Below are 16,257 nucleotides of genomic sequence, written 5' to 3' on the forward strand. Positions count from 1 at the left end.
GTAGCTAAAATCTGAGTTAAAGCCGTGCAATAGGGCTTCGCAAAACCGTGAACTAACTCCTCCTCTTTTTCTGATTTGCAACGCACCATACGTTATGGTGCTATCGCATGCGTTAAAGGCGTTTTCGCATGTGAACACCCCTTAATGCATGCAAAAACGCCATAACGCTATTTGATAAATGACCCTGTTAGATTGTAAGCCTTCCAGGGATAGGGAAATACCTACAGTACCTGAATGTAATCCACTTTGAAGCGCTGAAAAAAAAAAATTAAAAGTGTGAAAAGCAGAATATAAATCTAAATTAAAAAAAAAAAAGAAAAAAGAGTGTGTGCGTATCTCCTGGTAAGTGCACAAATCAAAAAGTTCACAAAAGGGATGGGGCATGGGCGTTCCGGGTCTGTAACCTGAAGTATGCGTGTAAGTATTTACGTGCACAAGCAAGTGCCGGGTTCCCTACCGTGTAACTTTATTTCTGCTATGGATGGCATGTCAGTAAGAAAATAATACAAACTAGGCTAATCAGCAAGATTTTATGGGTTGGGCTAACAAGGTAAAAGGGAGGCAAGTTAGCTAGGGGGTTTAGGAAGTCCTCTCCTTTACTGGGGCGAATTAGGAATGAACTAGGGAAACAGGTAATTGTGTCTGCGCATGTATCTACTAAAATCCCCATTTACACGACCAAGGCAGCATTTGCGTGCATCTATATAAAGTCACATGCGCATGTTCGAGCGTATAGCTGATTTTATAACAGGCACTCGTATACATGATTAAACAACCGTATGTTATAAAATCGCCAAGGGTCTTAAAATTCACCTCCAAGTTAGAAGTTCCTTTACTGTTATATTCCTCTCTACAGGGTTAAAAGATATGGAAAGTCTGTGAGAACTGGCTGAGCTACTGACAGTCTCTGTAGCCAGAAAAGAGCTATTAGAATCATTTTTCTTGTCTTGAGGATTATTTTGGCAATTAGCAGAATAGACTTGGTTGGTGCCCTTTCTCTTGTCCATGATATGCTTTGTGGCTGTTGTCGTTGAGGCAGGTCCTGTTATGACTAGGTAGCAAAACATTTATGAGGATAGTAGTACTGTTTCTTTTATAGATAATATTGGTATCTTTTTTGAGAGGAAGCTGTGTCTGTAGTGGCCAAAGTCAGTGTCTGTAGCTTTGTAAACTGAACCTTAATGATATTAACAGTTTCCTTTAACTTGTCCACAAACTGTCACCAGAGCAAGGAGTAACTGCAAGCTTGTTGTATACATCTTCTCTTAGAAGTAAATTTTAAGATCTGCATGCAGGTGCACATGGATGTGGAGATTTTATAATATATGCGTGTATCCGCACGCATTATAAAATCAGTTATATGCGTGTACATGTGCGTACAATTTTATACTGTCACGTGCATCTGCACTCAAAAGACAACTTGAGCGCAAGGAATTTTAGTAGATATGTGCGCCAACACAATTACCTGTTTCCCCAGTTCATTCCCAGTAAAGGAGAGGACTTCCTAAATCCCCTAGCTAACTTGCCTCCCTTTTACCCTATTAGCCCCAACCCTTACAACCCAGACTAGCCTATTTTTTTTTTTTGTTACATGACTTACACGCTTGTCCATAGCAAAAGTAAAGTTATGAGGTTGGGGACCCTGTAAATACTTATATGCAGCCTTCATGGTGCAGCCCCAGCCCCCCATGTCATGCCCATGCCCCACCCCTTTTTGTGAAAATTGTATTTTATGCACGTACCAGGAGATATGAATGTACTCGTGTGGTTTTTAAAATCTGCATGGCAAATGCCAAGCCAAGTCACATGTGTATCTCTCAGCTTAGACGCACATAGGGGATTTAAAATCAATCAGTTATGCCTTAAGTTTTAAGCTAAGCCAATCTCTTTCTTGCTATAGCCACTGCTGAAGCTTGTGACATGTCAAAGCTTTCAAAAATCGATTTAATCAAGTGTTTGGAACACTCATCTGCTTCTGAAAGATAGAACTGCAATTTAATTGTACATCAGTTGGTATAAAAAATAAATAAAAATAATTAAACCGAATCCTCTCTCTCTTTTGTAAAATGTTATATATAGTTGTGCTCATAAGTTTACATACCCCTGGCAGAATTTGTTAAGATGTGCAGCATTTTAAGAAAACATGAGTGATCAGGCAAAACACGTCTATTATTTTGGTTTTTTTTATGTGCTTCAAATGAAACTATTACGCATCACAGAATAGCATGATCATTAAACAAACCATAGCAAGAAGGGAAATAATAAAATGGTCCCGTTCAAAAGTTTGCATAAACTTGAATGTTTGGGCTGATAATACACACTCAAGTTGACACACACAGTTTGAGATGGTAATGAAGGGAAGGCATCCACACTGGGCCTTGTTTGATTATAATTAGTGTCTGTGTATGAGTTTAAGCTCTTGAACAACCTTTGTGCATTTCATCCAGGGCAGCATTGACTTTGGTGGTTACTGAAGCATGGCGAAAGCAAAAGAACTGTCAAAGGATCTGCAAGCAAAAGTAGTTCAACTTTATAAGTGAGGAAAAGGATATAAAAAGATAGCCAAAGATTTGAAAATTCCGATCAGTACTGTTCAAACTGATCAAGAAGTGGAAAATTATGGGTTCTGTTAATACCAAGCCACAGTCAGGTAGACCAAGAAAGATTTCAGACAACTGCCAGGAAAATTTGTCAGGATGCAAAGAAAACCCCACAAGCAATTTCTACTGAAATACCATCGTCTCTAAAACAAAGTGATGTGGATGTTTCAAGCATGCACAATAAGGAGATACCTGAAAAAAAAAATGGGCCGCACCTACTTCGTTATGTTAAATTTAGTTATTTATAACTTATTATGTTAATCGTATGCTTTTGCTCTCTACTCTCCCACTCTGTAAACCCCCTGTTCATTGTAACTTTATCTTCATAGTTAATTGGTTACCCCTTGTTTCAATGTAAACCGGTACGATAAGACACTAGTCTTGAGTATCGGTATATCAAAAGTATTTAAATAAATAAATAAATACCATAGAGTTGCTAGAAAAAAAGCCATTGCTGCATCAATGCCACAAACAGCCCACTTACAATATGCCAAACAGCACCAAGAGAAGCCTCTAAACTTCTGGAACAAAATAATTTGGAGTGATGAGACCAAAATTGAACTTTAAGGTCACAAACGCTATAAAGAGAAGCATGCCAACCCTTCTGTGAAGCATGAAGGCAAATCTTTGCTGTTTTGGGGGTGTATGAGCTACAGGGGCACAGGGAATTTAGTCAAAATTGATGGCAGGATGAATGCAGCATCTTATCAGAAAATATTGGAAGAGAATTTGCATTCATCAGACAGGAAGCTGCGTATGGGGCACACTTGGACTTTCTAACATGACAATGATCCGAAACATAAGGCCAAGTCAACCTTTCAGTGGCTGCAGCAGAAGAAATTGAAGGTTGTGGAGTGGCCATCACAGTCTCCTGATCTCAACATAATTGGGCCACTTTGGGGAGAACTCAAACATTCAGTTAATATTAGACAACCAAAGCACTGGCAGGATCTGGAGGCTTTTTACCAAGAGGAATGGGCAGCTTTATCACATGAGTAAATAAAGGGCCTCGTTCACAAATATCACAAAAGACTGTAAGCTGTCATTGATGAAAAAGGGGGTAATATACGATATTAAGAACTAAGGGTATGCAATTTTTTGAACAGGACCATTTTCCTTTATTAATATTTGGAAATGATGGACATTTGGAATTGATGGACAGATATTCTGCTTTGTAATATCTATTAGCAACTTTTGAATATCTGTACATCGGTTTGAATTGCAAGTTGTAAGACATAGTGATTCAACAAGTGGAATAAACCATAACATGGCAGACTGGTACATTTTCTTACCCATGTTATCTAGAAGTCTACACTCTTTTCCAGGTAGATTATGTGCATAGATTCTATACTTTTTAGCTCTATGTGCCGACTCTACCACTACTGAATCATGTGGTAGCTGTGTCGTCATGTCCTAGGCAACCTTTAACTCTATATTTCAAGTCATTTCTTTTTGCTGCAGGCTGTATAGAGAGAGGAACAGCCCACATCTTGGCTTGAAGGTTCTGAAGTCATTTGTTTACTGTAACTGCACATGATTGTTTTGGCTCTTTAATGCACTTAAGAACTAGCTTCCTTGTACTGCTTCCAGTAAAGTGGCAGATTCAATTCAAAGTACTATTGCCGATTCATAAACTACTTCAACATTAGTCCATACCATGGCTTAATGCCGTATTACAGATTTACCAGCCCGCTCAAATGTTAAAATCAGCCAATAAGAATCTATTGAAAATCCCTTCATTAAGATTTGTACGCTTTGACGTTTTTAGAGATGGAGCATTTTCAGTGGCCGTACCAACTCTTTGGAGCAATGTTCCAAGTCATTTATTTAAAATGTTTATATTTTAAGAAGATACTAAAAACTTCTCTCTTCTCTCAAGCATTTAGTGACAGTTATTTTTGTTGTTATAATTTATGTGAACGCCTTGAACATGTCTAGAGAGTAGGATATAAACTTTTAAAATAAATACACTCCAGGAAACTCTTCTGAGGGTTCAAATTTTATTGTGAGCTAAATCAGCCATCTTTTGAATGAAAGCAGGATATGACAGCTCTTCAGGTTGGGTATTGCTCCTAGGCATTTCAGGATATGGGTCTGGAGACAGACCTAGAGAGTCTGGCAATTCAGAAGAAGATATATGAGGAATGATCTTGGGAATTAGAATCTGAGTCCAGAGCACGGACTGGGGATATAGACTATAACTAAGAAGACTGACTTTCTCTTTTCCTCTGGTGGCTCTTGAAATGGTAAAATTGGTGATAGTTAATCCACTTGTTGAGACAATTTTTCTAGTATAGGAGTTGTTTCTTTAAGATGTTCCTTTACTTCTGACAAGTATTTAGAGTAATTCATGCCACATTTTTTGCAAGGATGCATAATTTGTTGTATATGGAGGAAAAGCTATTGATGAAGCATCGGACACTGGTACCTGAATAGGAGATGCATCAAATTAAGGCCTTTTCAACGTCGATGTGTAATTTACAGCACTTTGTTTCTGTACCATTTGTTTTGGTGCTGAATATCTCATCTCCAATCCTGGCATAGAGATACTTAATGTTGAAGGAGCCTGTTGATCTCACCCAATGTATGCTGGTGTGCCTGTGTGCCAACTTATGGTCTTGAGACAAGTCTTACAGGCCAATGGAGACCAATGGATAAGGGTTAAAGAAGTGGAGCCCTTACTGGGGTTCGTCAGTAACTGATTTCTTTTTCATCGGTTCTGGTTCACCCAATGAAACATTTCTTTCTTCTAAAGGTGATGTTTCGTAGCTTATTTTGGAAGTGCCTAAAAGCTTGTGGCAACATCCTAACACATGCTTCACAGTTGGTAGTGTTATGGGATGGTCCCAGACACCTTTGGAAAATGCTTGTGTAGTTTTAAAGATAGCATTTTTCGGCCACATTTGGCACACAATTTAAAATGCTTGCCTGACATGGCTCTCTAAAATAATAAAAATCTTTTTTTGTGAGAACTCAAAACATAAATAAAACAAAAAAATGAATTCAAAGTAAAGAAAGAACTCAAGAGAAACTGAGAAAAATACCAGAGTTTGGTGAGAATGAGCAATCTTGCATCCTTTCGCATCAGCAAAAGAGGAAACTCGCATGGGGCCATGACACAGGAACTCCCGCAGATGCTCAAAAAGGTTTATTTTTCTGAGATTTGAGATAGCAGGTCCATGTCGGCATGGTCAGATGATGTCACCCATTTGGTGTGGCTGAATTTTATCCTATTTATTCATGGAGTATCATGTGTGAATTTTTAGCCACAATAAGTGGGGGCAATTTTCTGACAGCCAATTAATGTGGGTAAAACTTTTTTTTTAAGCAACATAAATCACTTTGAAAATTAGCCTTCCCATGCAAACCAAAGGTGATAGATCCATTTTTCACATTATATTTTGCAAAATACTGAACCTACTTTTGCAGAAACATTGTCAGGAAGACTTCGATTTCTTGATTTGCAAAGAAGCTTCCCTAAAACAAAAAATGTTCTACATGAATATCTGAATAGAAGTCTATAAACATTAAAAATATTTAGACTGTAGCTCAAGGTCTCTTTAACGACTTTAATATCTGCTCTGTCAACTATGTCACTTCCATGGTTTGAACAAGGAGGTTATAATGTGGCCATATGACTGGTGCAGCGTGGGACAGAATACAAGAAGTAGGCAGCTAGAGGAGAGGGGATGGAAGGAGTTACAGATGGTTGCAGGCAAGGAAGCAGGAGGTGAGACTGTGTGGCATTGGGCATAAGTGGTTCCCAAGCAAGCAGCAGGATGAGTGCTTTCTTTCTTCTTCTTTTCAGTGACTCACCGACCTCTGAATTTGTCTGCTGGCATGGCAGAGTATCAGAAGAAAATCAAGCACTGCCGGCAAGCTTTCGGTTAACAATGAGTAGAGAATTGCATCCCCACTGTGATGTTGGAATGTTACTCAGTCGCTGGAATAAGGGTTGCAATGCGGATGCTCCTTGGCATACAAACTCCCTGCTACCCTCTAACAGCAATTTCTCCCTTCTCTTCCTACAATGACGAGGTGGCAAGTACCAACACGAGTGTAGGAGCAGCCTATCAGAGCCATTGGGTTTGTTCTGAGTTGTATTTTAACTAAAGCATACTGACTTTTTCAGCTGCAGTCTACTGGCATAGAGCAGTGGGCAATAGAGAAGCAAGCCATGCAGCAGAAGCAAAAGAGAAAGCACTGTGTACCACATGATCTCCATAACAGAAGAGGATGGCACTTACAGCAGTAAGGATGATGTGAGGCAGTGGAGCATGAGACAGGTAGCCAATACTCAGCAAGAAATGGACGTTAGCTCAACTGGTTCTATAGCGGCCTCCAGGGCTGAAGCAGTAAAGAGCCAGATGCCTGGAGGTAAAAAAGAAGAAAGCTCAAGCAGCAGAGAAAGGTAAAGGTCAAGTGAGCTTTAGGAGAACTCAAGATGAGGACACTGACTAGCTCAATCAATTGAGAAGCGATGTGGCTTCACATGGGGTACAGTAGGAGAAGGACAAACTTAAGGCTACTGAGAAGCAGCATGCCAAATCACCCATGCAGTAATGCATAAAAATGGCTGCAGCCAAAAAGAAACATGAGCAATAACTGATTTCCAACCAGCCTTCCTTGCCTGAGCTCTAGGAACCCAGTAACCAGTTATCTCATGGTCAGACTTGGTTTACATCTAAAAATTATCTTGAAGTAGAAATTGTCGCTGGGTTTACTAATACAGATGTAAGGGGAGGAGGGTATAAGTAAATAGTACATGACAAAGAAAAGTAGTATAGAAGAGAGCATGAAGGCATTAGTAATGTGATTGGTAAGAAGCACATGAAAGGGAAAGGAAGATGGGCATACAAGGTGTGGGAATCCTCTGAATCGGAGCCCTTGAGCTCTAGCAATTTGTTCTTTTGCCAGGCCTGGCGCAACCAGGTATGCATACCGTGCATTTGCATGGGGCGGCACCCCCAGGGAGGTGGCGGCCGGTGGCAGCAGGAGAGACCACGGGCTGCCAGTGGAGCCTAACCAGCTGGCAACTGAAGGAGGAGAGAGCGCTGGTGACCGAAGGAGAAGCCTCTCTTCCGGATATGAGCACATGTACACGCACGTCCGTGCACAGCTGCTGCTCCCTCCCTCCCCTCTCCCCAAGCAGGAAGATCAGTGGGCCGTACCACCCGAAGACAGCATGTGAATGAGTGAGAGCCTGTATGTGTGTCTGAGAGCCTGTTTGTATGTGCATCTGTTTGTGTCTGTATGAGATCCTGTGTGTGTGTGTGTGAGAGAGAGAACCTGTATGCCTGTGAATGTGTCTGTGTGAGAGCTTGTGTGTTTGTATATGTTTTGTAACTGTGAGTCACATATAGGCTCTCATAGGCATTGTTGCGTCCGGTCTTAGACGGCTTCGATCTCTGTGCCTCACCTTTCTCTCTGCTCTCCCCGCTAGCCTTGGGAAGATGGCTACTGCCGTGTCTGCTTGCCACTCTCTCCGGCATCCCCGGAACGGCTATGGCACGGCTATCCGCCATGTCTCTCCTGAGGGCCTCCTAGGGTGCACGCGCGCATGCCACCCACGTCTTTATCCACGTCATGGCGGGAACCTTGGGGGCATCCCCTTCGAGTGACGTCACGCCATCCGGTTATTTAGCCTGCCCTTCGTTTGCTAACAAATCAAGTTAGCAAGGATTGGATTGGATTGGACTCGCCTCCGGGTCTACGCTACTCTGCTGTTCCGTGCTGCCGCTGGAAGCTCTCTCTGCCCTTCGGAGTATTTCATCTAATCTGGGTACCCGCTCCTCAGGGGCCCTTTGCTTTCTTTCAGGTGCCTTTCTGGGATACCAGGTACTCGCTCCTCGAGGGCCTGCTCTCCCTGCCTTGGTGCCTGCAATCCAACTACTTCTGCCTGCTGGAATCTACCAACATTACAGCTACCAACTTAGTGAGTAATCTAACCTTATCAGTCTGCCTCATCTACAGCTCTGCACTGGGAACCTGCAACCGGAACTCCCTATACTACCGAGCGCTGCAAACATCTACCATTGTGAGGGGGGTCTCCTCTGCCAAAGGCCCCTGAACTGTTACTATTGGATCATCTCACTACTGCCACCTATGGTGGTATCATCCAGCTGTATAATAAAAGATAAATCTCTGTGTTTGTGTGTCTCGAGTCTAGCCTAGTACTGTGGTTCCTCACGGGGTTCTTCCCCATGGGAGTGGCCATCACCACAGTACCCAAGAATCCACTCAAACACCTTAAAACCATAATAGGTATGCACGCACACACACACACACATAATGTATCTGTGAGGGTGAGGAAGAGGCAGCCTGTGGATGTTAGAGAGAGGGGAGTATGTGAGAGAATGAATGTGTCATTGTGCATGTGTGTGAGAGAGAAGATAACATTTGTGCAGCCTTACCTCCCCCAATCCACGACAATGTCAGGGTGACTAGAAATCAGATCCCAGGTATGGAGAGCAGATTTTTAAATCCTTATTAGTTTTAATTATTGGGTGTAATTTGATAATTCTACTCTTAAAATTTTTTTTTGGAGGGGGGAGTCCATTATACACTCTCTCATTTACACTCCTAACTCTGTTACTTTATGTTCTATTCTTCGAATATACAAACCTGCTAGGCACTTAAGATCACTGGACAAAAACCTTCTAGATATCCCATCACCGTGACAGGCCCGTCTTGATATCACCAGAAAAAGGGCACTCTCAGTCATTGGTCAATCCTATGGAACGCACTACCGGACTCCCTAAGATCCATATCCAATTCAAAACATTTCAAAAAATCCTTAAAACACATCTGTTTCAATCTGCATTTCATATATCACTACTAAATAACATAATCTCTCTCTTCCCATGCTTGTAAATAAAATGGCACGACATTTATTATATATTGATTGTCTTATATTAACCATTATTTTTAGATACTTTTTTATTTTCAATTGATTCATTTTTTGTAATTTATGCCTTTTTATAATTTTATGTTTTTTAAATCTTTTTGTTTACGTCTATTTTATTTAGTTATGTAAATCGTTTTGATTAAACACTGTTTGTAAAGACAGTATACAAATATTTTTAAATAAATAAATCTATCCGTTTTTACATTTTTTTTGGTGTTTGGGAAATTTTTGATATTCTATTCATTAATTGGTTTGAAATATTCTTTTTATAAATATGACTTTACTATTATGATTAATGTTTTATATTTCTTGATTTTATTTAATGTTTTATGAAGAATGGTAATGTTTCGATTTTTCCATTGTTTGCTCTGCATATAGAGGCTGGCTTGATGTGGGTTCCAGTTCAGTTCTTCTCAGCACGTTTGTTTATACTTTTTTATCTCATTATTCTGAATTTGATGAGGGACTCTCTGTGTTCTGAATATGTGACTGAGGTGAGGTATTTTGTTAGCATGTAATTTCTGTGTAGGGATCTATAGCAGCCTGGTTTCCTAATAAGAGTTTTTATTGGTGTTCTAGGGCCTGGTGTAATATGTGCAGTGTTGCCTTTTCATAGATAAGGTTATTAGGGTTGTTTTGGTATGGGAGGTTTACTATATTGTAATGGCAATTTTGTTTATTCATGGCTTTCTGAAGACCAAGCTCACATCCAATACGCATTACTTGACCACGGATCAATCGATCATCACTATTTGTCGCTTGATCCGTGGTCAAGTAACTTGTGGGTCTTGCACAGTATGTGAGCATATATTAACCATACAGAGTTTTCAGCATCCCAATTTAAAACGCCTATATGAATTACCGGATTTGTTTACATGTAATTCGGCGGGAGTAATCTACGCTATTATATGTCCTTGTTCATATATTTATATTGGACAGACCACAAGAGCGGTGAAAATACGCATTACCGAACACAAAAGTCGTATCAGAATGTTGAAAGAGGAAGCTCCATTGGTGAAACATTGGATCGAGAGGAATCATGAAATAGTACATTTGAAGTTCTTTTGGTCAAACAAGTTGTTTGGAATTTGGTGGTGATCTTTCATCCGCCCTGAGACGTATGGAACAAAAATTCATTTATGACTGGAAGACCAGTTCCCCTGATGGGTTGAATGGTCCAATTGAGTGGGCAGCTTTTCTTTAATTGACTGATGAAATGTCAGGTATGGATCAGTTTAAATAGGATAATATTGACGGCAATATAAATGCAACAAGTTACATACAATGAATCACACTGCCTGTGGGAAGTGACGTCAGTTCCTGGTTTGCACGTGAGTACGGGTTTGAGTCGGTGGTGCCTTGGTTAGTAGCGTTGTATGTCCTCATTATTTGTAAAAGTTAATTTGCGTTTTTGGTTGTAATATAGACAACTAGAAAATACGGTTTGGAAAGAGCTCATTGTTTGAATCGATGTTTGATGTTATTTGAAAGAATATGTGGGAAAAATTGAGTTACCACCAAGTAGAAGAGTTTAGCAGTGAGTTGACTGTCTACATATGAGGTAAGTATTGTCCGGTTGAATTTTTTGTAGGCAGTAAAAAGATTAGATATTTTATTAAATCATGTTTGTTTGCTTCAAAGTGTGACTATTGAGTGAGGGATTTGGCGTGAACTGTCCCTGAGGAAGCCCGCCACAGACGGGTGAAACAAGGATCGCTTGTTGGAATAGTCCTAAAGGAGTCCAATGGACTGTGCTAAATCATCTTGGTCACTGGATGTTGAAGAGGATTAAAAAGGAAAACGCTTCTGAGCTAATAAAAAATTTTTTCCAGTGTCCCATGAAGCAGTTAGATATAGATGTTTAATTAAATTATTGTGTGGAGAAATATGTTATTGTTGAAAAACATTATATATAGGTATTTAAAAGCTGTTTTTGCACTGGTTATTAAGTAGTGTTTACATTAAATGTGTTAATGTTTTTATGGGGTGTTGGTATGAATGAGAAGTATGTGTGTGCTAGACAGGATTTTTTTGTCTAGATAGATTTTATGGTGTGGTCTCACTAATAAAAAAACATTCATTGATATATTGTGTGAGTTGATATCTATGCAAAAAGGCTCCCTTAGTCATTTTTTACTGATAACAGCATTATAAAAAGTTTCAGTTGTATATTTGCAACTCCTAAACAAGGTTATAAAATTGTCAAAATTTCTATGATTGACTTTCTATTATAAATAAATAATCTGAATAGCCATATGGTAATTTAATTCTCATCTCGCACGTAAATGTTTCTTGGAATTTGCCAGCATTAGCAACCTTGTACTTGTTCTAAGAATATTTTCTATATTCTTAGATGGAATGTCAATTGGTCTTGTCCTTGTTCTAGTTCTAGATATGCTTCTATAATCTTATATGGCAAGTAAACTGACCTCATTTCTGTTTTTAGATGGAATGTCCAATAACCTCATATCAGTTCAAAATATTCTACAACCTTGTAGTTCACTTCTTTTACCTAGCTTATAACATCCGGCTGTCTAGATAAACAATTGCACGCTGTAACAAAAATGTCATGTTACAATGTTATACTTGTTAAAGGCCACCAATGATCAAAAATAAAAAACTCAGGAGATGTCAAAAAGTGTTTCGCAGAGACTAAGGGCCTATGAGCATCCACATCAGCACAGTGCCTGCCATGGACAGCAATCCCACCTTAGAACATGTTTTGAGAAAGTAGAGTTCCTGGTTTCATTTCAGGCAATGAGCTCCTGGCTAAATCATCCAAAGTGGATGAGTTGTTTTAGCAGAGGGATTTGTTAGGGTTCAAAATTCCATTTGAAGGACATGAAAATGCTTTTCAGGCACAAAATTCAGCATTCTAAGGAGAAGAAGAGAAGCAGATCCAACTGAGGATCCAGAAGGTACTTCAAATGGGTAGAATTTCAGGCCCCTTTAACAGTCCTCCATTATATAATTGAAAATGTCTCCTCTTTGGGTTCAGTGCCATAAAAGGAAGAGGGCAAATTCAGTCATACACCAGCTATCATATCCTAAAGAAATGGGGGTCAATTTTTAGATTAGGCTCACTGTTCAGTGCAGTATGCATCATTCAATAGAACAATCAAACTAGTCCGGAATTGCAGCTGAGGGGCATTACTGGCAAAGAAAGATCTTGAGTCAGCCCTCAGAATGTTGCCCATTGGGTTTTAACTTTCAAATAAAGTATTTGAAAAATGTATACTTATGGGATGTTTGGTGTTTTGTGCATATTTTGAGACTTTTAGTTTGCTCATACTCTGGGATACAGAACAGTGAGTGAGTAGGGCAAATGAGTCCATTATTTTGATGATTTTTGATGGTGGGTTCATACCAATCAAAAATCCACCAAGACCTTCTAAACACATTTATGGATAGATTAGTAAGTCATGGTACTTACCACTTTGCCCCTGACATGTGACGCTACACAAGCAAATTTGGGCAAAGAAAAATAGCCGCTGCATCTTCAGCTAAGAGGGACAAGGTTTTGGAAAAGGAAGAGAATCAGAGACAGCAGGTGGCTTCTGTTCAGGGGACACTGCTAGGGAGTTTGGGCCATGTTAATCTGAAAGAAAAGAGCCCCAAACATAATGTCCTTAGGAGATCTAACAGAATGCAGTGGAGGGGACTTGTAATTGTGGACTCGGAGGAACAGGATCTGAGTTCCTCAGAGCACAACTTCTCTCATGTGAGACCAACTTTCAGGTGTGCAATCAGGTCATTGGGACCATTACCCCCAAGACCAGGCTCAGAGGAACAAAACAGTCTTTAGGGTATGCATTTTCACTAGTGTCTAACCAAAAGGGCCAGTGGCTGCAGGGCAGAGGACTAATTAAATCTATTGGCCCTCAAAGGCTCAACAATCTTATAGTTGTTTCTGTTTTTAATAGCTGGTTTTAATTGTGATGTCTAACATTTTTGGGTTTTTTTACAGGATAACTGGGTCAGATTAAAATGAGGGCCTATAGAAGATACCCAGAGGTTACCCCTGGAGAGGGAGGGGGGATAATGTCAAAACAGAAAAAGGTGACTTGCTGGGATATGAACCAGAGTCTGCCAGGTCAGAGGCTTATGCCCTATTGTTGAGGCCACAGGGTGGATTGAGGTTACCTTAGACCAGAGATAGCCTGAAACACAGCCACACTCCCAAGAATCCAGACTGGTCCTTGGGAAGTTAAAAAAGGATTGATAGGAAAAGCCAAGTGTTTGGGCAACGATGAGGGATGCAGGGTGGAGCCAGAATCCTCACTGGAATGCTGGCGAAGTAACCTAGCATGTGGAGACCTAGGTAAAACATTCAAAGTGAATTGTGAACTATTTGGATCAAGTTCAGTACTGTAGGGATAAACTAGTCACCCTAAAAAGGAGTGTACAACTAAACCGAACTTTGCATGCCTGAGCAACACAAGATGGAAGCCCAGCCATGTGATTGACCCTGCAGTTTTAATGCCTGTGAGAACTACATAGAGAAGAAGCTGCTATTGTTCTTCATATCAAGAAATCTGTCTTCAACTTAAAATTTTGCTGGTACAGCTGGACACAAACTTGCTGAGCCTGTGGGCCTTGACCAACTTTGTATCTAGTTATGAGGCCTCATATTCTTCGCCAGATGTTTTCTGACTCATGGCAGCATTTCTGTGAGAATATGTATATATGGACCCGTTAAGAAGTCATATCAGAAGCCCACCAATCCTATGCCAGTGGTAACATCCAAGCAATATTAATTTTTGGATCATTTGCATATATATGAAGTCTGGAGATGAAAGTGTAATGATTAGAGCGTGGAGGTCGAGAAGAACATATAGAATAAGTAGATAGGAAGTTAGGATAAGCTCCTGAAAAATGTCCTGGCTATCATATAAGCATCTCATATGGATATTTCTATAGGCCTATCATATAAGCTTCTCAGACTGCATGGAATAATGAACATTTAAAACTCAAAAAGAATTAAGTTTCTGTAATGAGCTTCTCATATGAATAAAATGGACATTTAAAAATATACAATAATCAAACCACAAGCCTGGAGTTTCAGTACTACCACCAATATTGATCGGCTGATGAAGCTACAGAACTGTGTTTAACAAGAAGCATCATATATGAATCCTATATATGAGGGATCCAATCAGGAAAGGCCTCATAACCAAAGCCTCTTCACCATACCCCTACCACATGAGAAGTAGCAGCCATCCTAAACACTGACATTTTAAGGGGTGGACAAAATCAAACAGATCCAACTAATGAATTGAGAGATATGCAATCTTGTCTGGTTGTGTGAGAAAAAGCCCTAAAAGAACTGAATCTGAGACCAGGAATTTGGGTACAATACCAGGGCATATTACCAGACAGTCAGCTCCAGCCCATATGCCAGCATTTTGACATATGGGTATCCAATCAGATCAGCTGTAAATGTGACAAGAAGACGACAGACCAGATCATACAGAGATGGACCTCAGACCTTCAAGGAAGCATTCAGAGGTATCATGGATCCCTGGCCATGTTACAAGATACTTTACTTCGAAAGCAGTAAGAGGGAAACTGGCAAACTAGTAGAGCACTAGGTTTGCATTTCATATGATATGGGGAATTGAATTAATAAAATATATACATCGGAATAACAACAGAGGCTACAAGGTTAAAATACACAATAAAGAATCTCTCAGTCATCATTCCTCCCTAGGAGTTCCCCAGGGTTCTTCCCTATCCCCACCCTCTTCAATATTTACCTTCCTCTATGCAAGCTGTTAACCAAAATGAACCTAAAACACTTCTTATACGCCAACGATGTCCAGATCGTGATCCCTCTTAAAGAATCCATCACAAAAAAACTTGAATTTTGGGAAAACTGCCTTCAAGAAATCAACGGCCTCCTCACCAATTTAAACTTAATTCTAAATTCTTCTAAGACCGAACTCCTTCTCATCTCCCCAGAAAACAGTACTATCACCACAAACACACCAGCAAACCTTCACATCACCCAAGCAAGAGACTTAGGGGTTATCATCGATAATTGGCTAAATCTGAAATCCTTTATCAACCAAACAACTAAGGACTGTTTCCATAAATTACATGTCCTGAAAAGAATAAAACCACTCCTTCACTTCCACGGTTCTGCAAGCTATAATCTTCTCTACGTTAAACTACTGTAACTCTATCTTACTAGGTCTCCCCGCATCCCACACCAAACCTCTTCAGATGGTCCAAAATGTGGTAGCCAGAATACTGACAGACACGGGGAGAAGAGACCACATCTCTCCCATCCTTAAAGACCTACACTGGCTGCCAATCCACTACAGAATCATGCATAAGTCCATTACCACTATCTACAAAGCCATCCATCACCACGCTCCACTCAACCTTCAAATCCCACTCAGAAAACATACCTCCTCCAGACCTATTAGAGAAGCTTACAGAAACTCACTACATGTTCCTCATGCCAAAAACTCTCAACATATAACATTTAGAGACCAGGCCTTCTCTACAGCAGGACCATCACTATGGAACTCCATTCCACCGGAACTTCGTCAAGAACCGTGCCTTCGAACATTCAGAAAAAGGCTGAAGACATGGTTGTTTAAACAAGCCTTTTCAGACCCTAATTAAATCTCATTTCAATGACAACCACAGTCAGACATTTTTAGAACATTGTAAATAATTGATCTTAATGTTAAATTCCTTTTAGACTTTCCTCCACCCAGTTTGAACATCCTTGTTTATTGT

The 16,257-nt window shown here is 40.0% G+C and overlaps 1 protein-coding gene across 3 annotated transcripts in view; it reads right to left on the minus strand.

Annotated features, from left to right (window-relative positions):
- The window catches only part of LOC115086762 (nuclear RNA export factor 1-like), a 433,094-nt gene that overhangs the window by 155,218 nt on the left and 261,619 nt on the right, over positions 1-16,257 (minus strand). For all 3 annotated transcript variants that reach the window (XM_029593060.1, XM_029593058.1, XM_029593057.1), the window contains one exon: positions 6,022-6,077. In XM_029593060.1, the coding sequence (XP_029448920.1) occupies positions 6,022-6,077 (56 nt within the window). The remainder of the gene's footprint in view (positions 1-6,021; positions 6,078-16,257) is intronic.

This window comes from Rhinatrema bivittatum, chromosome 3 (assembly GCF_901001135.1).
Source record: "Rhinatrema bivittatum chromosome 3, aRhiBiv1.1, whole genome shotgun sequence".
Taxonomy (NCBI): domain Eukaryota; kingdom Metazoa; phylum Chordata; class Amphibia; order Gymnophiona; family Rhinatrematidae; genus Rhinatrema; species Rhinatrema bivittatum.